Below are 22108 nucleotides of genomic sequence, written 5' to 3' on the forward strand. Positions count from 1 at the left end.
AATTAAAAAAACTAGTCATTGACCAAAGTGATACTTGAAGGACACTTACCTAACTACAACAGCTATCTTTTCATAAACTGCTCTGTGTAGCTTGTTTTTTTCCAGTGGTACTTCAGGTTACATATGCTTCAGGTTATAACGCTTCAGGTTACAGACTCTGCTAATCCAGAAATAGTACCTCGGGTTTAGAACTTTGCTTCAGGATGAGAACAGAAATTGCGTGGCAGCAGTGGGAGGCCCCATTAGCTAAAGTGGTGCTTCAGGTTAAGAACAGTTTCAGGTTAAGAATGGACCACCAGAATAAATTAAGTTCTTAACCTGAGGTACCACTGTACAGTGAAGCTGTATATAAATGCAATGAAATATATAGAAAAATAAACTGCTGTCTTATTTGCCTGATCATGGTTATGGAAGCTCAGCCTTTCCCCCCAGCCAACCATAGGGTTGGACCTTCGGTCCAGTGGTTTCCAAAGCGCGTGGTCCCTCCCCCTGGGATCCTCAAGTGGGGCTCTAAGAAGCAAGCGGGTAGCAGGGGGCACTGGAGGTGCAAATGACTATCACACTGGCATCACTGGATCAAGTTCATCAAGTATTGATCAAAGAAAATCATTTAAATTGGATTTTGAATAAACCTGCAATTAAAGGTTACTGGTTTCAAAACAAATTTTCAAAACAGTGTCGAAGCATAAAATGCTGTCTTCCAGAACAAATACATGTACAGATGTTACTGTTTTGAATTTGATTGTGTTGTGGATGCTGCAAAATGCTATTCTGAATTAAGCTTTTTATAGGAATCCCTGCGGTCATCTATCCCAACCTCCTGTATTGCAGAAATCTTTTTGTCCAACATGGGAACCCACATCGCTGAGATTAAGAGTCTCAAGCTTTACCAGAGGCACCCAGTTGTGAGGGCGACTGGGGGTGGGTGATGTCAGGGTGTTAGGAGGAGCTGGGGACGGAGCCGGACACAGGGGACGGGCGACTTCAGTGGCCAGTGGCTCTGCCGCCACCCCCTGATTCTGCCACTGGTGGGAGGCTGATTCCACCCTCCTTCTCCTTGTGGCAGGAGGAGGAGCTGGTCGCTGGAGCTGCGCCACGCTTGGTTCTGCACTCAACCTCCTCCATCATTGGGAGGGTGTCCCTCCCAAAAAAAGACATTGAGGGGGCCCAAAACAGCTCGGTCCCCAGGAGCTGGTGCCCCTGTGCTTTACCAACTAACATATAATTGTAAAGCCACACCTTTCCTAGAGAAACTGGGATCTGAACCAAGTGTACCAGCTTGTCCCTGCAGTTGAGGGGGCTGTGACCATGTGACATGCACTTGCCATGCGCACATGCCACGTGATGTGCTGACATCACTTGCACACACTGCAGGGCATGCTGCGTGGCTTGTGCACATGACACGAGCATGTCATGCAGTGTGCATGCACGGCTTCGTAATTTAAAATTTTCGTGTCCCTGACCTGAACTGAAAACAAGCCCAGAACAATGGAGGTGGAGATGCTCCTTCAGGTATACTGGGCCAGGTCCATTTAGGGCTTTAAAGGTCAACACCAAGACTTTGAATTGTGCTCGGAAACGTACTGGGAGCCAATGTAGGTCTTTCAGGACCGGTGTTATGTGGTCTCAGCGGCCACTCCCAGTCAGCAGTCTAGCTGCCGCATTCTGGATTAGTTGTAGTTTCCGGGTCACCTTCAAAGGTAGCCCCATGTAGAGCGCATTGCAGTAGTCCAAGTGAGAGATAACCAGAGCATGCACCACTCTGGTGAGACAGTCTGTGGGCAGGGAGGGTCTCAGCCTGGTAGACAGCTGCTTCCTGAAGTGCTGCTGTACTAGTGCTGCTGTTGTGTTGTTCTTGTGTGGCTGGTGGCTGGAACAGCCATGCTGAAACTTCTGGGGAAACTGTGTGTCAGTGTTTTCAAATGAGTAATAAAATAAATGCACATGCAGTTGGTGGATGACAGGAGAGTGGGTGATTCAGCTGCTATGGGATCGCAGAAGGCGGGGCTCCTGGATCAGGAAGGTCCATTGGCCTGTCCTTGGTGTGAGGGCGACTTCCTTCCTTCCTTCCGTGGCTGCAGGCAGATCTGACAGTGAGACAAAGATGCTTCCCAGGCTGTTATATGATGGGCTGCCAGCTCCATATTATTACAAGAGCGGGCGGCTAATGTGATAAAGGATCCTTAATGGGAGGCAGCAGGATTGCAATTAGTAACTTTCTCCCTGTCTCGCTTCCCGTAATTGGAAGGAACAGGAGTATATTTCATTCCTGGGTAGGAACAGTTCCTGTTGCAACGGAGGAAATGTTGTGCAAAGCTTCATGTGTATTCATAGAGCACAAGCAGATTTCATGAGCCTGAGCAAATATTGGAGCAGCTGAGTCAAAAGAGATATTGGGATCCAGAAGCATGACCTTCACTAGAGCAGCTGCAGCTGGGCTAGCTTGGAAACCAGCGGCTCATTTCGTTCTCCAGTGGCTGGAGTTGAGCCTGCAAACAGGTTGACCCAAATGGGGCTTCCATGTTCAGGAGCAATATATCCTTGTGTATTGAAGGGAAGTAAGGAATAGCCATAGTGAACTGTTAAAGGAGAGAGGAATCCTTGCCTACTCATCAGTGCTTTACTAGTCATAAGGAGTGGGATTTGCAACAAAATGTTGCAGCATAGAGCACTCTTCTTCAGGGTTCTGGTTAGGCAGCAGTGCCCTCCCCCCCCCCCCGAGACACAACATCTCATTCATTGGAGGCCTGGGTGGTGGATCAGGCCAGTGGCCCACCTGGTCTAGCATCCTGTTCTCACGTTGGCCAACCACATGCCTGTGGGAAACCTGCAAACAGGACTTAAGCACAAGGGCTCCCTCTCCTCCTGTGCACTCCAGACACTGGCATTCAGAAGCACTACTGCTTTGGACTGTGGAGGCAGAGCAGAGCCATCCTAGCTAGCAGCCTTTGACAGCCATATCTCCTCCACAAATTTGCCCCATCTTCTTTTAAAGCAATCTACATTGGCAGCCACCACTAACTCCTGTTGGAGTGAGTTCAAAAGTATAACTATGCACTGCGTGAAAGAGTTTCTTTTGTGCACTTACTAACCATTGTACTTTTGGGGTGGGGCGGGGATTCCTCTAGCTCCCACCCACACCTTTAAAGATTCTCACTTCTGTGAACCTCAGGGCTCCACCAAACCTTCTGATTTCTGATTCTTCCCTCTTGAGCATCAGAATGACATCTAAATGGAACCTCCACATTCAGAGGTAAAGGTAAAGGGACCCCTGACCATTAGGTCCAGTCGTGACCGACTCTGGGGTTGCAGCACTCATCTCGCTTTATTGGCCGAGGGAGCCGGCATACAGCTTCCGGGTCATGTGGCCAGCATGACTAAGCTGCTTCTGGCGAACCAGAGCAGCACATGGAATTGCCGTTTACATTCCCGCCGGAGTGGTACCTATTTATCTAGTTGCACTGTGTGCTTTCAAACTGCTAGGTAGGCAGGAGCAGGGATCGAGCAACAGGAGCTCACCCCGTCGCAGGGATTCGAACTGCCAACCTTCTGATCAGCAAGTCCTAGGCTCTGTGATTTAACCCACAGCGCCACCCACGTCTCTACATTCAGAGGTAGCATAGCCCTGAATTCCAGCTGGCTGGGGAGCCCCATTCCAGGTGAGGACTGTTGCTGTCATTCCCTGACCGTGGATTTCTCTGGAGGCATCCCAAAGCCCTATGAATTCACAGGCTGCTTCCTATTTTGAAAATGCAAGTGAGAGAGAACCTTAAAAAACAAAAAAAAAACAACAAATGCAGCTACTCAGCTACTACAATGAGTGTCAAAGGCTAGGCTGCTTTCTCCCTTTCAAAGAGTGCTTTGATGGCTCTGAAGGTTACCTTGATGGGGGTTATTTCTGTTTTGCTCTTTTGCCGCTCTTCAGAGTTGTGGAGAACACCATCAATAATTCAACACTGCTTACATGGCAGAGAGAGAGTGGGACTGTTGCCGTTGGCAGAGCAGGGCTTATAATGGGAGCTGCTCAGGGCCTTGCAAAAGAACAAAGAAACGGGTGGCTGAGCCAAATAGAAAAGGTCACCCTTCCTGCTTTGTGTCATTGGTGGTGGTCGGGGGCAATGAGTACAGCAGTGCCTTCTCAGTCACAGGTGTTCCCAGCATAGCTGTCAAGCGTCCCTTATTTGGCGGGACAGTCCCTTATATCAGCGCCATGTCCCACTGCTGTCCTTTATTGATGATGTTCCTTAAATAAGCTACTGAAGGTAATGGGGCCCTTTCTATGTCCAGCTATGCTTTGTCAACAACAAATTGTTGCTTTTTTGTGTTGAATATATGCTATATGGTAATTTATGGACCTAATAGGTATCTAAAGCCATTTGCACGCAACAAAATATGTATTTTATCAAAGTAATTGTTGATCCCTTATTTTGGCTGCTGATCCTTTATTTTCAAGGCTGCTGGTCCCTTATTTTCAAATCTGTAAGTTGACAGCTATGGTTCCCAGGCCCTATTTTAAGAGAGCTTAGCAGAAGAGGAACTTGGCTGCGGAATCAGACCAAAGTCCCACCAAGGCGACATTCACACCTGTGACTTGTTAGGATGACCCCTGTTCCCTTACCTGAATTCCCAGAGTTTCCTGGAAAGATGATTGTTGAATGTTAAACCCCTCTGGGAATGGCACCTCTTTGCAATTGCATCTCAGCAGAGCTGAGAAACAACCCTCAGCACCTCCCAGGGTGCTTTGGGGGAAGCCATGACGGTTTGAAGTGGCACCACAGTGTTTTAAATGGAATGGCTGATGGGTTCCTGGAGAGAGGACTTTATTGGTCATGCCCTCAATGTGGACTGGCACCCACATTGTCATTCTTTGGGCATCAGGGGAAGACCTTTATATTTTCCCAGCTGTTTGGGGTTAGTCTTCTAGTACTTTCTTTGTATGGCTTGTTGGTTTTATTTCTTCTGCTTATTCTGTGGTGATTTGCTTGCTTTGTTCATTAGGGAGGGAGGGAGGGAGGTTGATTTTGTGAATTGTATTGATCAGCACCTAGAGATGGTTAATTTATTGGTTGGTATACAAACATTGTAAGTACATAAATGAAATAAGTAAGTGAAGATAAATGCGAGATTCCTTCCCTGATCCCAGGTCCAGAAGTGATGAAATTCTGCATCAGAGCGCCTGAGTGAAAGTTATTTGGATGTTACCTTAAGGGTTTTCCTAAAACAGTCTGGTTTGATCCGTGGATTCTGTATACCCTGAACTGTGCTGAACTGGGGACACTTGAGTACAAATTGTGTCCGGATCAATTATTCAAGAGGCTGGGGATTTCACTGCTTGAAGTAAGTGGCAGTGCTTACATGAGTGTGCAGAGACTGCTGGCGTTGTGAGTGCATATGGAACCTGAGAGCAGTAGGGATGAAGGGAGTTTTGCACACCCACACTCACACCCTGAGTGATCTGTTTATGTCCTTGTTTTTCTCAGTGGTGCAATCAGTGTTCCAAGTTTATTTTCCAGTTTAGGTTGTCCTCCACTTCAGAACAGAACACCCTTTTCTGCTGTTCCCCAAGACTGCTTTCATCACTTCTTCATACATAAGATAAAAATGTAACACTGTCGTCATGCCACAGTTTGCATGGCCACCTACGGGCAGCGCATGAGCAAGCAGCGTGGGTGACAGGCAGCCCAGGCAATCTGTCTAACAGAGGGTAAGGCATTTCACAGCAGCCCCTCCATTAAATGTTGCTGCAGCGAGGTTTAATGGAGGGGGGTAGGCATTTCAGAGAGTGGCTTGGCAGGTCAGGTGCAGAGGGAGGAGGGGTTGGCCAGGTGTGGGGGAAGGGGGCTAGAGGGTGTAGGCACGGTTATTAAATGGAGGAGGGAATACAAATATAAATAGGTACAAATTAAAGGTAAAGGGACCCCTGACCATTAGGTCCAGTCGTGACCGACTCTGGGGTTGCGACGCTCATCTCGCTTTATTGGCCGATGGAGCTGGCGTACAGCTTCCGGGTCATGTTGCCAGCATGACTGAGCCGCTTCTGGCGAACCAGAGCAGCTTACGGAAATGCTGTTTACCTTCCCGCCGGAGCTGTACCTACGGTATTTATCTACTTGCACTTTGATGTGCTTTCAAACTGCTAGGTTGGCAGGAGCAGGGACCGAGCAGCGGGAGCTCACCCCATCGCGAGGATTCAAACCACCGACCTTCTGATCGGCAAGTCCTTGGCTCTGTGATTTAACCCACAGCGCCACCCATGTCCCTTTAGGTACAAATTACAGCAACACTAAAAACTGGCATGCCAAACAGAAGCTGCACTCCTAAACAGTTTCACATGATTTTATGATCTCACTGAAACTGAACTTGGAAGTCCTGGTAAAATGAAAAAGAGGGTTCCCTGGTATTGAGAGGTAACAAAAACTGTGCCACCAGGCAAAATGTCCCGGGGTGCAGCTGGTACAAGGTTATATTATTGCTTGACGCAGGATAGCAAATGGAACAACCTCAAGCAGAGAGTGTCCAAGGCTCGGTCAAGTGATTTTTTGCACCCGAGGCTGTTCTCCCTGGCTTAAAAACATAATAAATTAAATGGCGCCCCCTCCGCTAACTGACTGTTCTTTATGACACTCGATATCAGGTGCCCAAGGCAGTCACATCTCTTTACCTAATGGTAGGATCTGTTCTGGGGAGGGTGCACCACAACTGGAGCATCACCCCAGAGAAGGCCTACTTCTGGTGTTGCAACTTTCATGCCTCTGATGGCAGGGGCAGCTGGAGGAGGGCCGCCACTCACACAACCTTCTGAGGTGTGCAATCCAACCCAAGTTGGTTGTTGGAAGTAAGCACTGGTGCTTCCTATTGCACCGCCAAATATTTCTGGGGCTCTCTTAAGTACAGTGGTACCTCGGGTTAAGAACTTGATTTGTTCTGGAGGTCCGTTCTTAACCTGAAACTGTGCTTAACCTGAAGCACCACTTTAGCTAATGGGGCCTCCTGCTGCCGCTGTCGTGCCACCAGAGCACAATTTCTGTTCTCATCCTGAAGAAAAGATCTTAACCTGAAAGCACTATTTCTGGGTTAGCGGAGCCTGTAACCTGAAGCCTATGTAACCTGAGGTACCACTGTACAGTCATACCTCATGTTGCGAACACTGCAGGTTAGGTCTTTTCAGGTTGCGTCCCGCAATGACCCGGAACTACCAGAAAGGGTTATGCCACTCGCACGGCAAAATGACATCATGCGCAGAAGCAGGTTGCATTCCGTTCAGGTTGCGAACGGGGTTCCGGAATGGATTCCATTCGCAACCAGAGATACCACTGTACTGCCAATATGTGCTTTCAAAGCCTGTTCTGACTTGGCAACCGAGCAAAGTGTATAAAATATACCAGGCTTCCCCAGCCTGGTTCCCTCCAGATGTTTGGGACATAGTTGATGAAGGCAGAAACAATGCACCCAAGTTTCTCTGCAAAATTCAGCTCCCCATTGCCCAGATTCTTAAAAAAAGAGCATTTTTAATAAGGGGGGACGACACATCCCACATCGCCTTCCCTGCACCCCACAGTTGTACAACTTTCATATCCATCTCGACATACAACTAAATACCTACATTGCCCAGATTCTGACTTTGAGGGCCGAAGAGACCTAGCCTTGTGTCACAGTTACCAAAACTGTTATTTGTGTTCCGATCTCAAATACCACCCCTTCTACTTGCCATCTGATGAAAGCTCTTTCTTCCTTGCCGTGGTTGGCGGGCCCTTGTTTACTCCCCTTTGTGTGTAAAACAGACTTGGCTGACGTGTCCAACTGCTGCCGCACAGCTGAGAACACCCTCTGTGAGAACCTGCAAACCTGTTGTTTAATTTCTCAGTTCCCTGGGTTTTAAGCTCACAGCCTCTTTGCAGCCGGCTGAGGCGTCGCAAGTGGTGTTTAAACATTGCACACACATTTTAATTCTTTGAAAAGTGGAGCGGCCATGTCTTTTTAAAACAAAGTTGGGGTGCAACTGTTGTTTTAGTGCAGAACTGGAGGCATGGCCCCTGCTATAGTAGATGTGTTCCAACTTACTGTGGAGAGTCCTAGTTTTTATTCTTGTTAATTTGTGTGTGCACTTGATAAATATCTAAAAGATTAGCATCCACTTTACCTTCTTTGGGGTGGGGTGAGGGCGGATACTTGTCACAAAATTTGTAAGTGTGCATTTGTATACAGTAGTAGGAGTTTTTCAGAAAGAAGTCTCTCATGTTCCTCCACTTCAGTTCTGTGTTTGACATAGCAGTGCAAGAACAGCCTTGTTTGCTCCAGCATTTACTTTTTGAAAAAAGAAAATAGAGAAGGCTCTACGTGCCAGAGGCTTGCAGGTGGACTGCTTTGGAAAACTGAGGTTCTATTCAGCTACTCAGACTGGTAGCCATTTGTAGACCTCAAATCCACTTTTAGCTAATTCCAATAATCCAAGCTTGCAGCAATTTTACAGAATTGTAGAGTTGGAAGAGACCTCCTAGAGGGTCATGTAGTCCAGTCTCCTGCAATAGAGGAATCTCAACTAAAACATCCATGACAGATGGCCACCCAACCTTAAAAATGCTCAATGAATGAGAGCCCACCACCTTCTGAGAGTGTCAGTTATTATTATTGTTGTTGTTGTTGTTGTTGTTGTTTATACCCCGCCCATCTGGCTGGGCTTCCCCAGCCACTCTGGGCAGCTTCCAACCAAATATTAAAATACAGTAATGCATCAAACAATAAAAGCTTTCCTAAACAGGGCTGCCTTCAGATGTCTTCTAAAAGTCTGGTAGTTGTTTTTCTCTTTGACATCTGAAGGGAGGGCATTCCACAGGGCGGGTGCCACCACTGAGAAGGCCCTCTGCCTGGTTCCCTGTAACTTGGCTTCTCACAGCGAGGGAACCGCCAGAAGGCCCTCGACGCTGGACCTCAGTGTCCAGGCAGAACGATGGGGGTGGAGACGCTCCTTCAGATACTGGAAGATGTCTGTCATCTTTCCTCTGTCTCGTCTTTTCCAGTCTAAACATACCCAGCTCCTCATAAGGCTTGGCTTCCAGACCCTCCATCATCTTGGTCACCCTCCTCTCCCCACCTTCCAGCTTGTCAATACCCTTCTTAAACTGGACACAGGACTCCAGGTGGGGTCTGACCAGGGCAGAATAGAGTGGTACTATTACAGTCGAATATTTTGTAACAAGTACATGGCACATTTCCATCCCACCTGCCTTCCAGAGCTCAGTCAGTTTCCCCTGTTTTTTGCTTGCTTCTTTCTTAGAAGGCAGACACTTTGTAAAGCTTGTTTGCTTCTTCGCTTGAAGACAGCAGTGGAAGACAGCAGTGCTAGCAAGGCTTCACCTTTGACGATAACCTGCTGTCTGTGAGCCAGGGGACATAGCTTGCCTGGGACAATGGCAGGATGGGAGGATTGGCTCTGGCTCCTTCCCTCTTAGCTGTTGCAACCCTCAGAAGGACGTCACAGCCTCTCCCTGGCTTTCCGGACTCTGTTAAAGCTCTTAGTGTTTCTTCCTCCTGCCCTCCCTTGCTACCAGGAGTTCGGCTTGCTTGTAGCAGCCATTATATAAGGCCTTCTGGAAGGGAGGCAGACAATTTTTAGAACTGTTTTCTTTTATTCATTTGCAGCAGAAGGGGGAGTTCTGATTTTCCTTCGTGCGGCTTGACTCCTGAGCAAGTAGTGAACAGCAACACAACCATTAGATGAGATTGCTAGGAGCCATCAATCGCCCTTTCCTCCTCTATGAATTAATCTAATCCTCTTTTAAAGCTTTCGCAGTTGGTCACTATCACTCTCTCCAATGGGTTCCATAGTTTAACTATGTGCTGCACATCAATCCTACTGCTCCTGAGCTTGCTGTCCAGTCTGCCTGGCCAAATTTTTGAAAGCCTCTTGACCATGTGTCCTTGTGGGATTTTTTTCCCCATTTTTTTTTTAGCAGTCTTCTTAAAGGTTGTGGGTTTCTTTCTTCCAGTTTGAAAATTGACAATAAAATGATTAAAACACGAGGCTGATAAAATAGTACTCAATGAATTATAAATTATTTGGAGGCTGTTATAAATGAAGCCATGGAAGACCCAATTTGTGCTGGTTTGTAAGATTTGTATTGGCCATTGGCCAGCCATTTATCTCTTGGCACCCCTTTCCCATCTGTGAAATGGGCATGTTTCATGCTTGCTTCATAGAGTTGTTGGGCTGTACTGAAGCCAAAGAGCAGTGCGAAGGATATCCTGTGCGACTGAAAGAGCCGCTGTGCAGCTTTGACTCATCAACACCCCCCAAAAAAACTCTGTTTTCAAAGAACTCAGCTGGAACAGGCCAAGGCTTCATTTAGTCTAGCAGGTAATGTTCCTGACCATGTTCAGAAGCAAGTTGCTTATGGGAAGCCTTCAAGCAGGACAGCAGCCCTCCTCTCTGCACCGGTGCTGCTAGGTCCTTAGGTGAAGGTAAAGGGACCCCTGACCATTAGGTCCAGTCGTGGCCGACTCTGGGGTTGTGACGCTCATCTTGCTTTACTGGCCAAGGGAGCCGGCGTACAGCTTCCAGGTCATGTGGCCAGCAGGACTAAGCCGCTTCTGGCGAACCAGAGCAGCGCACGGAAATGCCGTTTACCTTCCCGCCAGAGCGGTACCTATTTATCTACTTGCACTTTGACGTGCTTTCGAACTGCTAGGTTGGCAGTAGCAGGGACCGAGCAATGGGAGCTCACCCCATCGTGGGGATTCGAACCGCTGACCTTCTGATCGGCAAGCCCTAGGCTCTGTGGTTTAACCCACAACGCCACCCACGTCCCTTCTAGGTCCTTAAGGTAAAGGCAAAGGTACCCCTGCCTGTACGGGCCAGTCGTGACCGACTCTGGGGTTGCGCGCCCATCTCGCTTAAGAGGCCGGGAGCCAGCACTGTCCAAAGACACTTCCGGGTCACGTGGCCAGCGTGACGAAGCTGCTCTGGTGAGCCAGCACCAGCGCAGCGCACAGAAACGCTGTTACCTTCCCGCTATAAAGCGGTACCCATTTATCTACTTGCACTTAGGGGTGCTTGCAAACTGTTAGGTGGGCAGGAGCTGGGACCAAACGACGGGAGCTCACCCCGCCGTGGGGATTCGAACCGCCGACCATACGATCGGCAAGTCCTAGGCACTGAGGTTTTCCCCACAGCGCCACCCGCGTCTAGGTCCTTAGGGGTGCACAAATAGGGGTGCTAGTTCCTTAGGGGTGCACAAATCCGCATAGAGGGATTTGTATGTGTGTAGATGCCACTGGGCAAATGAAGATGAAGGGTGACTGATGCTTTGCAAGGTGCCTCCCACACCACCTCTGCTCTGGGAAGGAGGAGGAGGCAGTGCTGGAGATTTGAAACTCAGAGGCCTGGATATACTCCTAATGTTCTGCTCCCCTGTACACCCATGTCTCCAAAAGAAAACCAGGGTTCATGGTTGTTCCTCTCTTCTATTATCTCCACAACAACTTTATAAGGTAGATCAGGCTGAGGGATAGTGACTGGCCCAGTGATTACCCAGTGAGCTTCAGGGTTGGAGCTGGGTTTTGAACCTGGGTCCCCTTGCCTCTGTTTAATCTTTTGGGACTGGTGTAGGCCCACACATCCCTCCTTACCAATTCCTGCTCTGCACCCTCCTTGAGTTCTTTTGGCCGACCAGAATGTGTCCTTAACCTGGTCAACCTAATCCTCTTACTTGCTAGGATAGAGAGGTGAGTGGCGTGCAGTTGTATATGCACACATATACACACTCACACATACATGCCCAGAAACCTATGCCTTACCTGAAAGTAAGATTCGCAACCTTTGCTCAGCCCACTCTCGCCTCTGGCAAGCCTCTCCCAGTAGACTCTCCATGAGGAAATGTGAAAAAGTTTCCCTGTTTCCTGTTCTTACCCCCATGCTGAGAGTCAGTGTGACATGTTTGCAGGTGGGCTGCCTCTGAGCGTGGAGGCTTTGCTTATTTCAATGTTGCCTTGTATGGAACTCAAGGCAGTTTTTGTGGGGTTCCAAGCTGGTCGGAGACTAGACCCTCAGATCTGCCTGGCATCTTGTGTCACCCCCCTGTGCCAGGCAGGCTCTGATTCCATTATAGCAAACATGACTAATGGCACCTGATGGAAACAATTCTTGGCAAATGTGTCTAATTCTTCTCCAAGGATGTGCAGAACAGTTCATGTTTACGAAAACCTCAGGTGCTGGTAAATGAGGCCAGCCTTCCTTCCCACCCGCTGCCCTTCTAGAAATTTCCAGCACTGTTAACCACCAACAAATGGGAGTTTAATTGCATCGTAAGTAGCAGTTGCAACCGGAGACTGTAAATGGCAGCCGATAACCTTATTGGAGCTTTAATTAGATTGAGAAGTATCTCTCTTGCTGCTTAATCCTTGTTGGAAGGAGGGAGAGGGAGCCAAAGCAGAACTGCGCCAAAACCTCCCAGAGGGCAAAGCAGAGACAAGATAGGTTTGTTGTTAGCAGGAACCTGGTGCCAGCTGCAGGGTCCTGAGAGCTTTGCTTGGAGAATCCCTTCTGTCTGGAGGAAGGGTGTGAGGATTCTCTCCTGTTCACCTAAGATGAACTGGCTGGACCAGGCCAAAGGGCACCCACCTGGTACAGCATCCTGTACTCAAAGTGGCCAACCAGGTGTCCCAATGGGAAGCTCAGAAGCAGGACCTCTCAAGCACAGTAGCAACTTTCTCCTCCTGTGGTTTCCAGCACAGAAACCAGCACTTCTTTGGTGCTCTGGCTGGGCAGCTTCCTGGCCCTGAAGGCTTCTCAACAAGGGATTTGCTGCTGTTGCTCTTTAATAGCAGTATCAAAGGAGAGAGGCCATCATTATAAAATCAAATTCTAGACAGGGCAGGAAAGGCAGTCACTTATCACATTATTCAGTTGTACACTTTAATTTTAAAAGAATGCTTTAAAACAGCTAGGAGATATGTGAAATGGATGTCCAGAGTGTGTGTGGGTGTGTGTACAGCTAAAGGAGCTACCTGCCCACCCCACTGGAAACTTCATCTCTCTGCCACCAGCATTATGCCGGCCCAGCACCTAAGCCAACAAGAGCAATCATTGGGTTTCCTTTGCAAAACCCTTCTCTCTCTCTCCTCTGCCAACCTTCCATCCCTGTGGACAGGCAGCCAATGGTCCTGAGATCTAGCTCAGAGTCACCATGTGCGGCCAGGTTGTGTCTGTGGTGGACAGAAACTGCTCCTGTGTCGTTGCCTCCCCTCACATTACCACCTTGTGACTTATTTTAATTTTTTTAAAAAAGCTGCTTGGTTCTTTTCAATCAGCAAATTCTCAACATTCCCTCCCCACCCCCATGCTCATTCTTGCTTTGCAAGAAGTACATAGTAAACCCTCCTTGCTTTACTCTTCTCTCCACCACCACTAATAACCCACAGCATGAAGAATATAGTCACCTGAGGCAACACCATCACATCACATTCTCCCTCTGCTGGCAGGCTGGGCATGGGTTGTTTGCTTTTCAGGTGGGGGGAGTTTCAGTACGTATATATACACACACACACACACACACACACACACACACCCATTTAAGCAAACAGTTCCTGGAAGGGAGCAGGATGTCAGGGCAGGCTCCAGCGTCCTGTGAGTTGCGCCTTCTCCTGGAAGACTCTGGAGCATTTTTAAGCTGGTGTGTGGCAAGTGACTGTGTGTAAGGATGGCAGATCCCATCAGTCTTTGTTGCGGTCACTTTTTCATTTTTCCAGTCTTAAGTCCCCAACCCCCAAATCTGCATTGTTTGCTTTTGTTTTTTAAGTTACACACATGCACACAAAAATTGCATGCTATTTCCCTCCAATATACATGGGGTAACTTGATTTTGAATAGGCCAGTTGTGCAAAGCTCTACATTCTGGTTGGGGAAAGAGGAATGGGCATCCACACAGGGCAGTGGAGGGGTAAGTCCTCCACTTAGGCGAACCCAAATCCCCAGATTCCCAGCTTTCATTTTTTGAAAAATATACATTTGGGTTGCGCTCCACGACGACCTGGAAGTAATGGAGCACGTTACTTCCTGGTTTTTCCATTTGCGCATGCGCAGGCGCGGCAAAATGCAACCCGTGCACATGCAGACGCTCAGTTGCATCTTACGTTCTGTTCGGGATGCGAACAGGGCTCCGGAACGGATCCCATTCGTATCCCGAGGTACCACTGTATCTGTAGATCTGTAGAATCTGAGATATGGGGTGAAATGTACTGGTGGTATTAATATTTTCCTTCTGAGAAATTAGCCTGCTCCCCGCAGCCTTTTCAGTGCTTTGCTTTGCTCCTGGGGAAAACTTGCAGACATCCATGGTGTGTGTTTGTGTGTGATAGAGACTTATAATACAATGCAGGATGTGCAGGAAGTGGGTTTGGTCCCCCCCCCACCACCACCAATACTAGAACTTGGGAGGCCGGTGTCTCTGCCAAAAAGTGGGTGGTAGATTCAGGCTAAATAAAGGAACGCAACATTCACTTCACTGCCACCGTGTTGCATTAATTTATGCAACAGCGGGATGGCCACTAACTAAGGCAATTTTTTTAAATGGAGTCTCCATGAAGTTCAGTCCAGGGCTGTTAGTGATGTTGTCCTTGTTTAGCAGTGATATGTAGTTGTGTTACATCTGCTGGGGGAGTGGGAGGGCTGGAGCCACTGTGGCCTCTGTTGGGCTTAGCTTAGGGTTACCAGATGTCCGTTTCCCAGGAACAGTCCCCGGATTTGCAAATAAGTCCCTGGACAAATTCCATCCCCGGAATGTCCCCGGATTTCATCTAATGTCCCTGGGAAATGCAGCAGTGGCAGTCTCAGCAGCCCAGAGCAACTGGGTCTTGCTGGCTTCAGGAGCTGCTCAGAAGTCGCCATATGATGGTAGTGCAGGGGTTTGAAGATGCAACTTCCGGGCTGCCTCCACCTTCCCTGACCCCAGCAACTAAGCTGTGACGGGAGGCTTCATGCTGCCTATCGGAGCAGCCCTGATCTCAACTCCTACTTGCATGCAAGCGGGGGAAGGGATCTCTCAGTTAGGCAACGGGAAGCCTCCCTTCCCAGCTGAGGGATCCCCGCCCCCTCCTGCCTGCACGCAAGTAGGAATGGGATTGGGGCTGCTCCGATGGGAAGGGAGGCATTGCTCTTCCCGAGCCTTGCCACCGCCGCCACTCTCGGCCCTCCTTCTCCACCTTCCATGCCTGACCTATCATGCACCACTTCCCCACCACCACCACTGAAGAACCAACAACTCAGGATTCATTGAAAAAAATCTGGTAACCTTAGCTCCACTACAGGTGAAACTCGAAAAATTAGAATATTGTGGAAAAGTTCGATTATTTCAGTAATTCAACTTAAAAGGTGAAACTAATATATGAGATTGACTCATGACATGCAAAGCAAGATGTGCTTCTACTTCTCAGAGGTCCAATCCCGCTCGATTTGCAATCCTTGTTTTGCTGATTTCCTTGAATATTCTAATTTTCTGAGATTGTTAATTTGGGGGTTTCATAAGCTGTACGCCATGATCATCGCAATGATAACAAATCAAGGCTTGACATACCTCGCTTGGCATGTCATGAGTCTCATATATTAGTTTCACCTTTCAAGTTGAATTATGGAAATAAATGAACTTTTCCACGATATTCTAATTTTTCGAGTTTCACCTGTAGAACAAATCAAGGCTTGACATATCGCGCTTTGCATGTCATGAGTCTATCTCTTATGTTAGTTTCACCTTTCAAGTTGAATTGGTGAAATAAAGTAACTTTTCCACGATATTCTAATTTTTTGAGTTTCACCTGTAGGTCACGGTGGTGCTTTTGTCTTATCTAGCAGTGGCATTGGGGGTGACAACCTTGTGCGAAATGCATACAGATTACCAATGGGTTCTCTTTCTCACACACAGAGTCTTGTCCTCGAAGTCTGGAATGCGCTTTGCTGCGGCGTGAGTTCTGCCTCCCCGGATCTTATTCCTGTGGCCCGTGTCTCTCTCAGTTCATCGAGGATGAAGACGGCCAATGCATCCCCAAGGCACGGGCAGCCAGCGGTAGGTCCTGCATAGTATTTCATCAGAGCTGCATTCCCTTGGGAGACATTTAGGCAGCTTCCATGCTTTGGTGTGAAAGGTGAAAGCCGTTAAACCCAGATGAATCATTAGAGTGTTAAAAAGGAGTTGTTTTTGTGTGAACACAAATAAAACAATTGTAACTCATGACAACATAAAACCAGGATTCCTGCAGGATGGAGAAACTTGCTGAAACTTTCCACCTAGAAAATGTATGGGGAGGAGGTCCAAATCCTTGCAGTAACACATTTGTTGCGTCAGTATTTGACCTGTTTCTTATTCCTTTGGACCTCAGCAGCTACAGTGATATGGCACACATCTAGATAGGCCCTCGCAGGGAGAGCAGAAAGCCTTAATTTTCTCAGGGCTCCCCCCCCAGTTTTGTAACTCAGTGGTTCATGTTAATCAATAGCGCCATCTCTAGGCAGCTGATGATGATAACTAAAAAAAGGTCTTCAGTGCACTTTGGTGCTGTTCATTCTAGCCTAATGCAAAAGCTGGTTTTGGAAGTGTAAGGCGTACTGAGTTTGAAGATCTTGCCATCTGTTGCACAAGGAACCTATTTGTCCCAGGTGAATGTACTGGACCCATGTGGGTACAGTTGTCTTCCACCTACCCACCTTTTGAAAAGTGAGGAACAGTGTTGGAAAGGAATGCAGTTTGTACACTTGTTGTCTTCAATCTCCTGCCTGAAACATGACTTCATGCAAAGTGATGATTCTCAGCGACAGATGGGAGCTTACATAAGAGCTTGGTTGTTAACGGATTGGTGTTCAGACTGCATTTCAGTTACCCGGGGAGATTATGTACTGCAAGTGGCATATCCTTTTCCCTTTAAAATGCTGGAGATTTGGGGCTTCTCTGTTCCTGCGCTGTTTGTAATTTCCTTTAACACTCATGCACTTCTAATGGAGTCTCAAGAGAAACAGCTTGCCCTAGACAGCTCATTCCCCCTTACTCATCGCGCAAATGAATAACAAACTGGATTATCTGAAGGTGGACCCACATTTCAGACCCAAATGCTTGCGGAGAATGCAGGAGGCGCACCTCTTTACCCTGAATTTTTCATACATGAGGGGCATGGTTTTAGGCCTCACCTTGTTTTTATGGTTTTAAGTTGTTTTATATATTTTTAATATTGATTTCAGTGCTGCAACACATAGGTGAAGGGCAGATAATAAATGAACTAACAATAATAACAAGTTCACCACCACAAGTGCACGAGGAGGAGGTAGCAGTTTGCAGAAGTCTAAAAAACATTTAAGGGGTGGGAACATAACACGTATTCACAAAACAGCCTAGTGGCTGACTGGGGGACAGGGAAGAGAGATGAAACAGAGCAAGCTCTTAAAAAGTGGTGGTCCATGGATCAGTGCTGGCCCAGAATACTACTACTACTACTACTAATAATAATAATAATAATAATTATTATTATAAAGCCAAGGTTGAGTGGGACACTTCAGATTTGGCCCTCCTTGCATGATTTCACATGCCTGGAAGTCTTGTCTCAGCAAACCTTACCAGGGCGCACCATCTAGCTGGCTACACTTATTTTTTAATTGTGGCTGATCTTATTTGTGTACTACCAGTGATTGTTTTATACTGTGCTTATGTATACTGCTAAAATATTATTATTTTTTTGTGAAACTGTTTATGGACGCTTCCAAGCAAATAAATCTTAACATGAGATCCTGGTGATGTTTTGATGGAAGCTGCCTCAAGGGTTGAGAATGTGAACTGAGCGAGGGCTGGGTTGGCTGGTGAGTCTGTTTCTACTGGTTGTTCAGAGCAAAGAGGCCTGTTAAGTCAAGCAACCCTAGAGCTGCAGGCAGAGAGAGAAAGAGTACAGGTCTCCTCGGTTGTGTGTGTTCTGTGCTATGTGCTTGCATTATTAAAGACACTTTTTCATGTCCCAAGCAATAAAAAGCTGGGAAAGCTTGCCGGAGTCATGAAATATTCACAGAGTTCTAAAAATAGTAACACGGGGACTACATGGGACACAAGGTGTACCCTGGGTAGTGGACACCCTCCCACACACACACACCCCGCAAAGGGATGCTGGTATCCAGAATTTTGGGCTCTTGAGAGTGGGAAAGTACATAAGAACATAAGAAAAGTCTTCTGCAGGGCTCCCGACACTGTGGATGTCTGCCCGGCGCGAGGGGCGCTCTGCTCAAGGGCGCGTCTTGCACCGGGCGGCAGGCTGCTATCTCTCATCCTCTCCACCAGGAATAATATTAGTGGCCTACCATATCTGGAGGGCATACCATATCTGGAGGGCAGATTGAAGGAATCGTAGCATTGTAGAGTTAAAAGGAATGCCAGGGGTCATCTAGTCTAACCCCCTGCAATGCAGGAATCTCAACACATGGCCCATCTAATCTGCAACTACCAGACCCTGCTTAGCTTTGAAAATGTGGTAGCAGTTTTCTTGCTCTACTACTAGGAGTAGCCTGGCATATATAGGCTTTTCTCATCTACACTATTAAAGGTAAAGGGACTCCTAACCATTACGTCCAGTCATGAGGGACTCTGGGGTTGCGGCGCTCATCTCGCTTTACTGGCCAAGGGAGCCGGTGTACAGCTTCCGGGTCATGTGCCCCGCATGACTAAGCCGCTTCTGGTGAACCAGAGCAGCGCACGGAAACGCTGTTTACCTTCCTGCTGGAGTGATACCTATTTATCTACATGCACTTTGACGTGCTTTTGAACTGCTAGGTTGGCAGGAGCACGGACCGAGCAGCGGGAGCTCACCCCATCGCAGGGATTCGAGCCGCCCACCTTCTGATTGGCAAGTCCTAGGCTCTGTGGTTTAACCCACAGCGCCACCCGTGTCCCATCTACACTATTAGGGTGGTGTTTTCTTGTTTTTTGTTAAAGAAAACTGCTGGGAATGTGATGCCAAAGCCAGCTGACTGCGCACGGTGCTCCTTGACCCTCCCTCCACCATGCCAGCCCCCTCCCACACCCTGCGTACAAGAAACCCTGGCAATCATTCACTCTGATCTGAGGACGCTTAGCTCCTCCGGCAAACATCATAATTGCCACTCAGGGAACTGCATCTAACTGAATTTGAAGAAGTGACCTGGAGGGGAGGGAGGGAGAGAGAGAGATCTACAATTCCATCCTTTCAAAGAAGCCTGGCTTTATATAATTCCTAGCAAGATAGGAGAAAACTCCCTAGGGGCTGAGGGGGTCTTTCCCCCCATAAAACATTTGAGGGGGCCATGCCCCCCCCCGAGTTGACAGGCATTGCCATTGGAAATGGTGTGTGTGAACTGCTTCATGTGATCAATTATGCAGGGCAGAGCTTACCTGCCCTCCCCTCCCCCATATTTTACTCAAGTCCCCCCCCCCCCCCGCCTAGCAGAGTGTGTCCAGTGTTGCCCGGGATTTTTTAGAAACTGAAAAATGTTGCATTGGATAGTGTGGATAGTGTGATTTGTGAGTTTGGACCCACCACGGCAAAAATTGGGTGAAGTCACGCCAGTCATGTTTTGGTCCGCCATCTTGGTTTGGAATTATGTCCTCACATCAGTGAAGACTCCCACCTTAATGATCTTATTGAGTGGTGATTGAACCTATGCCAAAAAAAACCCGGGTGAAGTAACACACACAACTTTGCCTGGATATTTAATCATATTCACATTTAGATGTGCCACTGTCTTCCAGAAGCAAGCGGACTAGACTTCAGAATGGGAGAAAATCCAGTTCACATCCCCAAACCTCTGCCCTCAGCCTACCTCACAGGGTTCTTGCAAGGGTGAAATGCCACTAGCTTGGGGAGGGGGGAGAAAACAGGATGCAAACATGTCAGCCACAAGTCCAACGGCTGTTCGATTGGGGAAGAAACACAGCCAATCTTACTTTTAGCCTATTGTTGATTTTATAAACAATTTATTATTATTTTTTACACATAATTTTCCAGCATAACATCCTTTTAAACATCATTTCGGAATTTTCGGCTATCACAGCCTGAGACTTCCTTCAACCTCGACTGATGGTTTTCTAAAGTCTTTCTAATTATGCATTTTGTTACTAGTGTAGTTATTGCTATAAACTCAAATTCCCAGTACATCTATTCTTAATTCTCTTCACAATAATTTATAAATTGCTCCTTACGAAACTTCTTTCAACCCTACAAGGGATGTCAAGCTTATTGTTGGTTTTAATTATTATTTTTGATGGTTTTGCATCTTTTAAAACTATTTTTACTGGTAATTATCGGTAAACCACTGTGAGGGTTTATTTTAAGCAGTTGTTTGGTCTATAAATTTATGAAATAATCTGTTGATAACTTTTCTTTGGATTTGTTGTCCTCCCCTCCCGCCCCCCAAATACCTTCTGTCTTCCTTCTTAGGGCGAGCCAGTGTTCCCAACCTAGAGGAAGACGTTGATTTAGTGGCGGATGCGCTGTCCAAACAGAATAATGCTCTCCAGGATGGTAAGTCTCTCCTGCGGACCAGTTTCCACTCCACACATCTTGGATGAAAGATTAGGGTTGATACTTTCTTTCTTCTCACATAGGGTGAGACCGTCCAGGGGTGCGTGTGGGTTGTCCTTCTGCGTGAATTAATTTGTAAAGAAATATACAATAATAAGAGTACAGGTGAAACTCGAAAAATTAGAAAATCGTGGGAAAGTTTATTTATTTCAGGAATTCAACTTGAAAGGTGAAACTAATATATGAGATCGACTCATGACATGCAAAGCGAGATGTGCTTCTACTTCTCAGAGGTCCAATCTTGCTCGATTTGCAATCCTTGTTTTGCTGATTTTATTGAATATTCTCATTTTCTGAGATGGTTAATTTGGTGTTTTCATCATCACAATTATAACAAATAAAGGCTTGACATATCTCGCTTTGCATGTCACAAGTCTATCTCATATATGAGTTTCACCTTTCAAGTTGAATGACTGAAATAAATGAACTTTTCCACGATATTCTAATTTTTCGAGTTTCGCCTGTAGAACAAATCACGGCTTGACATATCTCGCTTTGCATGTCCTGATTCGATCTCATATATTAGTTTCACCTTTTTAAGTTGAATTAGTGAAATAAAGGAACTTTTCCACAATATTCAAATTTTTCGAGTTTCACCTGTACATTCAGTGGTAAAAAAGGAATATAGAACGGGATAGACAGGAAGTCCAAAGTGTTTGTAGATATGATTTTGGAATAGTTTTTTGTCCTTGTTTCTTTTATTTAGGTATATAAGCTTTGTATACATGCTGAAAATTATATTATAATAAGCCTTGTGATGTAATATGAAAATGTTTGCCGATGTAACATAAGAACGTTAATAAATAAATAAAACTCAAAAAAAAAAAAAAGAAAAGAAAATCTTTCGCCCTCACCCCAACCTTTGTGGACATGTTTTTGCCTTACACAGAAACCCCAGCCCCCACGGGCAAGCACCCCAGGATCGGTGCGTCGAAGTCAGTGTCCTCGCCAAAGGGACAGGCAAGACGCCCTCCTGAAACACCTCCCCTTCGCACAGAAGCAGTCAAAAGTACTCCAGTGAAAACCTCACTCTCGTCAAATGACGCTCTCATACTGGGTAAGCGGTTCAGCAAGGCAACTGGGTGTTCCATATATGGCAGAATATAATATAACAATGGAAGACTATATCAATCCAAATTTCAAACGCACAGCAGTGAGGCAAATAGTTGTTTCCACTTGGGGGGGAGGGCTCCTCCTCCCACCACAGAGTTTTGGACCCAATCCATGTGGAACTTAGGGAGCACTTCCGGAGTGCTTGGCTCACCACCAGAGGTGGATAAGAGGAATAACAAAGAAAGACGGGTTTGACTTGGTAGGGTCTCAGTTTATATCCTTTATTAACAATAGGAGAGCCTCTTCCACCTCAGTCGCAGCAGCCACTATGGAGACATTATCTTAAGATTGAAGCCTGAGATTGAAGCCAAAGCCTGTAGATGCGAGCTTAACCTGAAAAGTAAAATATTTTCCAAGTTTGTTTTGATGCCATGTGGGTGACTACATTTAAAACTTAACAGCTGGACGTGCATTTGTCTTG

At 46.9% G+C, this 22108-nt stretch overlaps 1 protein-coding gene across 1 annotated transcript in view; it reads left to right on the forward strand.

Moving 5' to 3' along the window:
- NPDC1 (neural proliferation, differentiation and control 1) overlaps window positions 1-22108 on the forward strand; it is a 45024-nt gene that overhangs the window by 16379 nt on the left and 6537 nt on the right. The window contains exons 2-4 of the mRNA XM_081896622.1: window positions 15912-16052; window positions 20431-20514; window positions 21464-21631. Coding sequence (XP_081752748.1) covers window positions 15912-16052; window positions 20431-20514; window positions 21464-21631 — 393 coding nt within the window. The remainder of the gene's footprint in view (window positions 1-15911; window positions 16053-20430; window positions 20515-21463; window positions 21632-22108) is intronic.

Source organism: Podarcis melisellensis (genome assembly GCF_964234715.1).
Source record: "Podarcis melisellensis genome assembly, chromosome: Z".
In the NCBI taxonomy this organism is placed as follows: domain Eukaryota; kingdom Metazoa; phylum Chordata; class Lepidosauria; order Squamata; family Lacertidae; genus Podarcis; species Podarcis melisellensis.